The sequence below is a fragment of the Synchiropus splendidus genome, chromosome 3 (assembly GCF_027744825.2).
Source record: "Synchiropus splendidus isolate RoL2022-P1 chromosome 3, RoL_Sspl_1.0, whole genome shotgun sequence".
Classification (NCBI taxonomy): domain Eukaryota; kingdom Metazoa; phylum Chordata; class Actinopteri; order Syngnathiformes; family Callionymidae; genus Synchiropus; species Synchiropus splendidus.
In genome coordinates this window covers 30,822,001-30,832,949 of record NC_071336.1, presented here as the reverse complement: position 1 = coordinate 30,832,949, position 10,949 = coordinate 30,822,001, and the positions used below count along the sequence as shown (strand labels likewise).

Here is a 10,949-nt window from a genome sequence, read left to right as displayed (position 1 = left end):
CAAAACTGTAATGTAAATATTTATTTAAATAATAAACATTTAAATCTTTTGTTGGATCCCAGATCAACTGGGAAATGTGCTTAAACTGATTTATTTTTATCGAAGGCTAACTGTTTGACATGCTCTGTTTGTAGTTGCAGATGTAAACACCCGCCGTGCATTCCTCGACGCTCCTGTCACAACACAGACCTGCTCAGTGGCAAAGTTTGAGAAACAAAACCAGCTTACAAAAACAGGGATACTTCCTCAAGCCGAGAGTGGGAAAACAGGAGTCTCCGCTTCACCTCAGAGGGCCGATACTGATCAGCAGTGGTAAACATCGGGGCTGAGCCTCCCGAGGTATCTTTAGCACAACACACGACACAGATTACAGAACAGGACCGTGACTGAAAAGCTGCGTTAGCTGTTAAAAATAAGCCTGCGGTATATTTAGATCAGAACTGACATCAAAATCTGATATGTTGTAAGGGATCATTGCATTAATAGTTTTCAAATGTCAACAACCCAAAATAACCTCTGACTCAGACCGTCTTATTCGAAACAAAGTTTATTTATATTTTTTGTGACATTAGTCAACATATATTACTATTCCTGAAATATTTGTTTTCAATATTTGCACTTTCCTATATGACCCTCATCATCATTGTTCATGTACCAACACCCGTTACATTATGAGTGACCCTCTCGTAATTAGATTTTACTACAGTATATGATCAGAAAAATGTGCTTTGATTTTCTTTTGTAATTAAAGCACTTTTAATTTATCCTTTAGCCTTCGAGTGTAGTTCTGTTATTGTTTTTTCCTCACGACTAGCTACTGACTGGAAACAACCTGGATTGGCATAAAAATCGATCATGGTCGTCGTAAATGTGAAAGAATCAGTTCATCTAGGATTTATTTAAAATTCTGAATTTCATTTCTGCTGTTAATGGTACTTTTTTTCAATACACTTTAGTGAAAGTAGTATGGAGACTACAGCAATACTCAAAACCATCAGGACATTATCCTGAGATCGATCGAAAAAACTGCCTATTAAAACGTAAAATAGAGAATTTAGTTGCACTTTTGTTCAGTTGAGTGTGCCGCCAGAAATGCTCCTTAGGATGCCCAACGGGTGCCTCCCTGTTGAGGTACTCTGGCAGCGCCCAACTGGGAGGAGGCCCCGGGGCAGACCCATAGCACGATAGAGATGCTAAGGTTCTGGGCTTCTTTGATCCAGCTGCTGTCCCCACAACTTGACCTTGAGTGAGCTGCAGGAAATGGATGGATTATTCCTGTTTTATTATCTTCCAGTTACATTTGTTAATAACACATATATTCAAGAAAATGAATGTCTGACAAAACGGAAGCAACAAATACTCTTCATCATAAACTTGTTTATTTTACACATTATTAAAATATAAATTTTTACAGCTGCCATTTTGAAGTCCAGTGGGACTTGTTTGACATGTTTTCAGCTATTTACTATTAAAAAGCAATTTACACTATGAACAGTGACTATGCACACAGGATTTGCGTGACATTGACTGTCAACAACTTGGATCTGCTTTGTTCAAGCGTCACCTCATTTGAGCTGCATCCATAAATTGACCTACCCGCTGCGAGCAGAAGGGATTGGCCTTGTCGCTTGACATCTGCTGTGACTTGATCTGTTCTAAGAGGTTTTAAAAACAAGATTACGGTAATACTCTCGTGTGCTGTTGACAGGCAACCTATCAAAAGAAAAAGCTGCTTTCGAGTTTGCATGGCAAATACATTGGGAGAAATCGTCACATTTGGTTAAAAGTGAAAATTAGTCTTGTCGGATGAGTTAATGTATAACATGGTATGCTATGGCAACATATCAAAATAGGCACCAAACACAGTAACAAGTGCAGCCTTATAGTGTTAACATAGATATTGAATTCCTTGAGTTTTGGTGCGAAGTCTCTATAAGATGGGACAATGTTCGCCACAAAAGTTATACAGAAAATCCAACATGTCAGGGTCTTGAATGTGTCTGTTGGCCACAGTCTGTTGTTTCACCGGCTGCGCTACCACAACCTCACTATCAGGTGGCGCCTCGATGAGAGGGTGCACTTTGTTGTCCCTCTTCTTAAAGTCACTTGTCGGACTGCCGTTCTTCTCTGCCCACACTTGACTGTTTGCCTCTGAGCCGACGTCCACATTCATACTTCTTTTACTAACATCATCCGGAACAGTGTCTGATTCACTTGTGTGAGGCAGAGAGAAGTAGGTGCACTTTCGTGATTGCGACTGTTGATTCTCCTCTGGTTCGGAGTTGGTGCTGAAGAAAGAATACGGAGTTTCCTCTGATTCTTCTGTCTCCTTTCTGTGCGCTAGGTTCTTGCTAATGCCAATCGGATCTGATAAAGACTTCCTTATGAGACTGTTCTCCCGAGATAGCCATCCATCTGCTTCTATATGATCTGTAGGCTCCACTTGAACATTGAAAGCAAAGCACCCGGTCGCCTCAGTCAAGGTGTTCAGTGCACTAGTTGAATGGAAATAAGACATGTCCGGCATTGCTTTGGTCCGAGCTGCGTGGAAGGGGGAGAACATGCTAGAGTAGTCTGTCTTTTGTTTGGAGGCAGATGTGGGTCTGTCCTTTTCATCCTCATCATGGTGGACATTGTTCCGACCATAAAGCCTCTCAATTGTCCTGCGCACAAATCCTTTTGTGATGGACTTCTTGGACACATCCTCCTCGCCACTGGATACCTCACTGGAAGTTTGAGACTGATAGCCAGCACTGGCAGAAGTGTCCGTCCTGAGGTCAGACATGTTAGTTGAGTTTGAATGTTTCTGAAGTGCGGGAATGTCATTGGAAGTCTTGGCAAGAAACATGTCACGGATTGACTTCACCTTGTTGCTCTCTGGCTCTGTGGTAATGACTCCACTTGAGTCATAGCTGAAGGACAAAGAAGATGGGGGAATGGCTTGAGTGTCATCCCCAAGATGGCCGTTTCTGTGAGAATAGGATCTGAAAACTGAACTTTCGGTCGTACTTATAGTCTTCTTGGCTTCAGCGACTTGCTTCTCGAGAAGATTGACCCTCTCTGCCACAGATTGGGTAATAATCACCTCTGTTTCTTTCAGTTTTTCATCTGTTTTTCCAGATTTTGCGTTCTCTTTGTAGCCGTCTGCCATGACCGCTTCTTCATCTGAGCTGCACTCCTCTTCATATGCACTTGTTTCTTCCTCAATTGAGCCTCTAGTTTGCCCTGCCTTTAAATGGCTCTCTATTTGTTCCTCACAGCTTCTGTGGTCATTCCCACTGTCTTCAGCGTCAGAGCCAGGTTTAGACAGGTTGCTGTTAAAGGTTCTGCTTTTAACAATGAGTGGATCCTGATCTTCCAGCTGAGTGCTACTGTGACTCATCTCCAGAGGGTTCGTGGTCCAGGTTTTATCTCCGGGAACTTTGTCAACACTGAGCGAATCTTCCCTGCCATTCTGATCAAGGATTTGACCCTCATCCTGCTCTTCTTCTTGTCCACAGAAACTTTCCTCAATTATTACATTTAGTTTAGTACCTGGACATATTCCCAGCACCTGTCTATCCTCGGCGTCATTTATGAATCCATTTATCTGTCTGTTGTTTGTATCGTGAGGCTCTACTGACAAGTACTGTTTTTCATTGGCGGCACTTTCTTTCCTGTTGGCATTCAGCCCTAGATAATCATGGTCTTCCTCCTCAGAGGGGCTTTCAGCACCTGATTGGTTGCCATCCTGTTCTCTCTCCTCATACTCTACCTCTGACTCCTCCTCCATGCTCCCCATGCTACTTGATTCCTGCACTGATTTGGACATCTGATGCCTAGTACCCTGTGATTGAGATTTGTCAAAGGAAGAATCTGAAAGAGTTTCCTCTCCGTACATGTCTCCAAGAACTTGTTCTGGGCACTTTCTGTCATGATCCGTCTCTCCTCCATCTACGAAATCTGAACTTACATGGTATTTGTTTTCGAATTGTGGTTGTGTTTGGTGACATTCATTTTCCTCCGTCCTACACAACTGTTGCTGTCCTTTGCCTACTTCGCTGCAACCTTCTTTTGACATCCTCTCAGCATTACTCATAACTGGAAGAAGGTTTGACTCGCTGCTCTGCCGATCAAGTCCTTCCTCGGCTCTGACTGCACAACCATTGGGGATACTTTTGAAATTATCTGTGTGTGTTGAAGTCTGTTTTAGCGCCTTCTTTTCTGCACCAAATCCTTCTTGAGAGTCTTTCGTAATAACAAGTGCCTCATTTTGGGATCCATTACTTTTGCTTTCATGACTGCCAGTGTTGATCTCTGAAAGAGACGCTAGCTCTTCTTTCAGTGACTCTGGCAAATCCAGCTGGGTAATTAGCTCCTCTTTACACCTGTCTTTGCTACAGAACTCCATCCAGTTTTCCATTAGCGTCTCTGATGCAGACGTTCGCAATTCGCACAAGCTGCCTCTCAACCTACTTGAATCTTCGATGCCTGAAATTTCACCTAATGTGCTGATCATTTTGAATGCCTCGGTAGAACTGACGTTTTTTGCATTCAGTTGCTCAATATATTGTTTGGTGAGGCTGTGTTTTAACGTCATGATGGAAAGAAATGTTAAAAGATCATGTGAGGAGGAGCCAAACGTGGACTCCACATGGGAGGAGAGGTCAGACAGACCACAAGATCCACTGCTGTCTCGCACCGCCTTAACAGACTGGCATATCTTGTCCAGAACTAGTTTCATGATTTGGTTCTTCAGATGCTCCTCTTCAACACTGGTTTCCTTTTGTGTCACTGCATTTAGGTCTTTCCTTGTATTCACATTTCTCGCTTCTGCAGCCAACATTGTGTCAGAAGTCAAGGCTTCCTTGGACTTTCTTTTGTCTTGTGTCGTCTTTGTTTGCTCCGTGGAACCATCTGAAGACAAGGTTCTGGAAAGTAATGCATTTTGTCTAGCATTAGCGGACATCATGTCCAGAGACTGGGAATATGGTGATGGTTGGTGTTTTGATTTTGAGAACATCTTTTTCTTTGTTGCTGGGCTGTGATTTGGAGTTTTTTGTGTTGCAATCTTCTTGGAAAGGTTTTTGTCAGCACTGTCGAAGGGATCATTCTTAAGTTTTCTCACTGACGTTGGACTTCTTTCTGGCCCTCGCAGGTTTTTTGGTGATGATATTTTCTTTGGAATGTTATTAAGGGCTGAAGGCTCACTTGATAATATACTGGCTGAAGATGCACAATCATCAGATATTTGACTAGATGGAGACACTGAGGTGCAGGTCAGGCTGCTGCTCTGCTCTGAGGATGATTGTCTGCTGCCCGTCTCAATTTTTCCATTCTCTGTTGAACAGTTGCCATTCACCAACATGTTGCAATCCACCGGGCTTTCAGAATTCATGAGCACAAAACCCTCTGGATGTACATTGCCTTCTAAACCGTTATCCAAACAGGTTTTTCTCAGTGACATTTTTCTCTCTAGTGATTGATTGCTGACTAGTGGGATCCGTTTAACTGATGTGGATCTTGATAGTCCAGGGCTGGCATCGTTCTCTGCTTTCATTTCTAGGCTTTGAGCAGATGAAGTTTTGACAGATTGTGGACTGACTGATGAAGTGCAGTGGTCCAACATTTTATCTTCAAAATCAATAAGGTTTTCTGCAGGTGGAGGTGGAAAGTCCTCGTCATTTTCTGCATAATTTGTTGTTGAAATGCCATTAAAACACGTCTTAACTCCTGTTATATTATGATTTCCTGTTTTTCCTGTTGCCGTTTGAGTCAATGTAATCTGCTCCATTGGAGTCAGCTGGTTCTCAAAGGACTTGATTCTCTGTTTGACAGAGGTCTCTATTAGGTTCTGAGGTGGTTGGGCAGCTTTGAAAGAGTTGTTGGACTTAATTTTCTCATCTAAACACTTAACTCCCTCTGCAACATTGAACAACTTTTCGTTTGATTCTGACTGTAAACTACCCTTCATCTGCGTCTCATTTGAGCTCATCTGTGCCGTGTAGAGCCAGTTCTCGACATACTCGTTGCTCGCGCTACAAGATGAACTAAAATCCTGCTGCGGCATTTCTCCATTAATGTAATTTGTTTTTTCCTGATACAGTGATGTTTGTCTTCGAAGAGTTGTTCTTGACCGACTAACCTCAGGTATTTCCTGGGGGGTTGTGTCAACATGAACCTTGGTTTCTTTTCCTGGTGCCATGGAAGTATTCGGAGAGTTGCTTGCCACATTGCTTTCACTTTGTGTAGCTCTCTTCTTCTTTTTGGCTTTGCGTTTTGGTGACTTGGTTTTACTTCCATAAATGCCCTTGAGGAATCCAGCACTGGAGAAGGTTTTTCCTTTTTTAGGTGAATTCCCTTTTTTTTTCATTGCTGGCGACTTTAGCCGCCTTAATCGTTTCTTGACCAGTTTGGGAGATGTCCTGCTGTTTTTGGCCACTTTTTGTTGAGACTTTTCTGTGCTCGCCGGACTGTTGGTGGATTTCTGCTGCCTTTTTGACACATTGACCACTGTTCCATTCTGAAGTGTGGGTATGGTAAAGTCGGACGCTAGCGATAAGTTATCATTCTTCCATGTACTTATACATTCTGAGGCTGTCGAGGGCCTACAATATTCATGTTCTAGTTCATTAGCGGAGGAAAGCCTCCCTGTTTCTGAGGTTGAAGGTCGACAATTAGAAATACCAGACATGGACCCATCATCTCGGCAAAGGTTGGCCAGGAAGTTGTCCGGGCTGGACCGATGCTCATAAATATGAAGAAGAGTTTCAGTCACCTCCTCCCTGCTGGAATCAATCTGTAATATCTCGCCTGATGTAAAGGCTCTGTTTGTACTGTGAGCGTCCAAAGAGCCAAGCCTTCTGGGTTTGGGAACCGGCCTGGTGCTACTCTGCCTGACCATGCAGTACTGCTCCGTCATGGCTCCGTTTTCTGTCCGTTCTGAGTAAGAAAAAGAGCCCACTGTGTCTTCATGAATCCCATCTGCTGTCATCGACCTGATACTTTCAATAGAGGCCTGCTTTGTCCTCACTTGCTTGAGGCCTGGGCTTGGTGTTCTTATCTGTGCTTCCACATCCATTTGTGTCTTAATGCTTTCCTCTTCGTAATGACTGTGGTTGACAGCTTGGCTGGCCAGTGGTGGAGGGTCGTCATCGAAATCATCTTTTGTTCTGTATGGATTGATGGCATCTGCTGAGAAGTTCTGTATATCCACCGAGTTAGTGGCAGGATTATCTATGTGCTTCGCCTGATCAATATCTGGTAGAGAATCCACATGAAGCTGGTTAGCCACAGTGGAGCGGCTCACGGTGGTCGTCCAGTGAAGGGTTTCCTCTTCCTTAATCGTTAGCCGCACCTTCATCTCCACTGTCATGCTGCCATCCTGGTTCACCCTGAAGGACTTTTCGATGTCGTCCTCGGAGGGAACCACGCAGTTATATTCCTCGCTCTCATCGTTCAAACTCTCCATCTCTGCCACCGACAGCAAGTGACTAGACTCCACCTCCACAGAGTTGGTTTGGTAACTAGAAAGCTCGTTTGATCTCTTCCCCATGGTTTTGTGAATCTGATTCACAATGTACTTCTGTGATGAGGGGGAGAAGTTTCTGGATTCCGATGCAAATGAGAGAGACTTCTTTTTGCCTTTGAGAGGGTGATTCAGATTTGACAAAGATGAATGATGAAGGTGGATGTGCCCAATGGTTTGAAGGGAGTCAGCATCCAGGTTCCCCAGACGCATGCAAGGAAGAGATACAGAACATGTTAGAGTCATAGGGCCAAAGCTGGTGGCCACACTGAGACAGAGCATATAGGTCATCTATGGTGTTACGCATGATATCATTGCATCAGCACTTTCTTAGCCTTTATCCTATTGGAGCCGGTAGATTACCGTCTATGCCCCAGAGGTCCACTGAACCACCCGTGCGCAGGTCATATCCAGAGCAGGGAGAACATTTACTCACGGTTTAGAGCCTTGTGTCGTCTGGTGGTTGCTCTGTTTGCTGGCATCTTTCTGGGTGGGGATGTTTTTTGCCCAGTGTAGTTTGCTGGCCAAAATGACTCCCTGCCTGCTGCCACCACAGTGCCGGAGCTCAGTATCAAGCTCGGGAGACCGTCAATCTGCAGCACACAGAAAATACACAAGAACATTCAACTTGGACTGGTTTGGTAAATAAGTGGTGTCCTGTTGAATGGTGGCCTGTGGCACTAGCATTTACAACAGACGTGTTTGGAAATGGCTTTCTGCTACATGTCCCAGAGTGCCGTGCACGATATTAGTATGAGTAGCTAAAGACGATTTCGCCTCTTATGTGTCATCCTAGGTCTTTTGCAATCCTGACTGGGTTTGTAACGTATGATTGTGAGTTCAGGTGAATCGATCAATCTAAGCATCTAAATAATAAACAGCTAACTGAATGAGCATGCTGTGGTGTGAGAGTCACTACTTACACGTCGCCCGTCAGGTGTGTAGAGCTTTATCACAGGGAACTGCATTAACTCTGATATATATTCCAGAATGGATTGAAACGTTGGCGTTGTCCTCCTCTGCAGCACCACCATGTGTTTGACGGAGGGGTCACCATTGCGAAAAACCAATAACCTCTTTGGGGTCCGGACCACGACTGGTTCCTTCCTGTAGACACTTTGACCAGGAAACATTCTAGCCTGCTGCACCGTGCGTCGCCGTGAACTGACTGGTCTGGCATGGTACCAAGGTGTTGGCTTCTTTCTTGCTTCTGCCAGATTGATGGGTTTTACCCTTCGTCTGTCAGAGCAGATGTAGGATTTTCCATCCTCAAGATCGTCCAAAGTAGAGATCCCATGAACACCTCGAGGGGTTGTGATATTTCTCACCCCAAATGGAAGGGGAACCTTTTTAGACAGACTGTCCAGGAGAGCATCAAATGTTTTAAAGGTCCGGTTATTAATGACCATGCGGAGTCCGCCAAACTGAGGGTCTCCACTTTTGTAGAAGCATACTCTCTTTGAGAGGATGGGGTCGGTGATGCTTGAGTGGCGTGCTGTGCCAAAAGTATTCAGGCTCCCTGACATCTGGTCCGGGATGGTCCTTCGAAGTCCTGACTCGTACATTGTTGCTGAAAATGAAGAAATAGTGAGTCCTGAGTTACCTCTGATGAGACTGTTGTCTACTGCTGGATCGCCATTGAACTACAGAGAAAAGCTACATTGGATGTTTTCAGTGACAGGGTGCTGTTGACAGAGGAGTTCAGTCTCTAAAAAGTCTGGTTGTTTTCTTCCATTTTTTCTTTCTAACACAAGATCACAACTTATATCTGGTCATTTAAGAAGAATAGCCAAATGACGTGTCACACATATGTTGTGTGCTTCAACCGTTGGACTAAGATCTCAGTTCTGGGAATTCAGCCATCACATACTTAGCTATCCTCATTAAAGACGACTCAGCTTCACACCACGCTACACATGGTGTTTGTTGTTCCCTAAAAGTTGGCAAACGTGATCGTGATGGCTTACGTTCATGTTGCACTTCTCATATTACTGCGGTTTTAATACCAACTTCACCTCGGTTACTCTGGGGCAGACTGGTGGAAAGTCCGGTCAGGCCACCACCATGAGCATTCAACACATTCACATGAGGTGTCCCTCTGACGCAAGTGGGACGCGGTGGGATTAAAACTCGCCAATCTTCCAATGACCATTCCTCTTCTTTCATGCATTAGTTAATTAACACCAGGAGATAATCGTAAAAAATGAAATCTGTCTGGGAAACAAAAATACGTTTTGTGTTGACTTATTTACTGTTGTGTTGGAAAGTGAATGGCTTAAGCCAGCCAGCGTAGCTCAGCGGTAGAGTAGTCGGCTTTCAGCCAGAGAGGAAGTTGGCTATATCCACAATAACAACAGAGTAATGCTTACAACTTTTAAGCAAGACTGAACTATTGTTTGTTTCTGTGTATTGCTACACTTTATTGTCTGCTGAAAGCAGATCAATTCACTTGACCCTCACAAAAACACTGTAATTCTGTTGTTACTTTACTTTAATTTCTGTCCACCTAAGCCATAATAATTAGTTATAACTAGAATATTATTGGTCAAAGGCACCGACCATTGAAGGATCTCCTTGATTCAGATCACCCTTTGACTTCCCTCCACCTTCTCCTTCATCATCATCAAATACAACAATTAAAAAGGCACTCACCTATTCAGCCATCGTACAAAGTCCAACTGGTTTTGTAAGACGCACGTGAAGCGATATTCCCTGCTCTACATCCTGCCTGCTACTGAAGCAGCAGCTCGGCGAGAGTTTATTTCGAGAGACTCCATCACAGTCAATTTGCTTAATCTTTGCTCAGAGTTAATCTCCGCTGCAACTGTGGCGCTTTGAAATCCTTCTCAGCGGGTCTTTGGTGTAGGCGGTGCCGGTGCAGACGTTTTCATTTACCAGACATGAATCATCTTTTGGTCAGCTGAATGCTTTCCGTACATGAGAGATCACAGTCAGCGCGACAAAAAGCAGCGACGATACAGTAGTGCCTGATGGATGGTCATTCATCTCCATGGTTACCGACAACGACTATTGTGGTTCATCTCCAAGACAAGAGTTTTTCGCTCGATTTTCATTCAAAGCACATTTGGATAAGTTTGGTCAATTATACTCTAGCAATCTGCCAATATTAAGAATATAAATATAAATAGCCAAGTGTTAAAAGTCGTGTAAATCCTAAAATCTGAGGTCAATTGGGTGGCGGAAATGGCTCCTCTCCAGTGAACCAGCTCACCGGGGTTCTTCCCAGCTCATGAGCATCTCTGCCTAAACGTAATGGGACAGTTTTCGCACCTGCTTCTGCTTGGTTGTTGTGTGCTGCTGTGGTGCGTGTGGTCTTGAGTTATCTATCACAGCAGCAACAGGTAATGGGATTGGTTCTGTTTAGTTCGGCCATATTGTTACAAAGTGAAACAAAAGACATGGACGACATGCCTGGTCAACA

The 10,949-nt window shown here is 44.0% G+C and overlaps 1 protein-coding gene across 1 annotated transcript; it reads right to left on the bottom strand.

The window, feature by feature from the left end:
• Window positions 1-1,346: 1,346 nt before the first annotated feature.
• On the bottom strand, window positions 1,347-10,295 carry LOC128756560 (oxygen-regulated protein 1-like). Its single transcript, XM_053861189.1, has 4 exons — window positions 10,160-10,295; window positions 8,431-9,077; window positions 7,944-8,100; window positions 1,347-7,623 (listed from the first exon to the last, which is right to left on the bottom strand). The coding sequence occupies exons 2-4, from the start codon at window positions 9,070-9,072 to the stop codon at window positions 1,931-1,933; spliced, it is 6,492 nt and encodes a 2,163-aa protein (XP_053717164.1). The 5' UTR covers window positions 9,073-9,077; window positions 10,160-10,295; the 3' UTR covers window positions 1,347-1,930.
• Window positions 10,296-10,949: the final 654 nt, after the last annotated feature.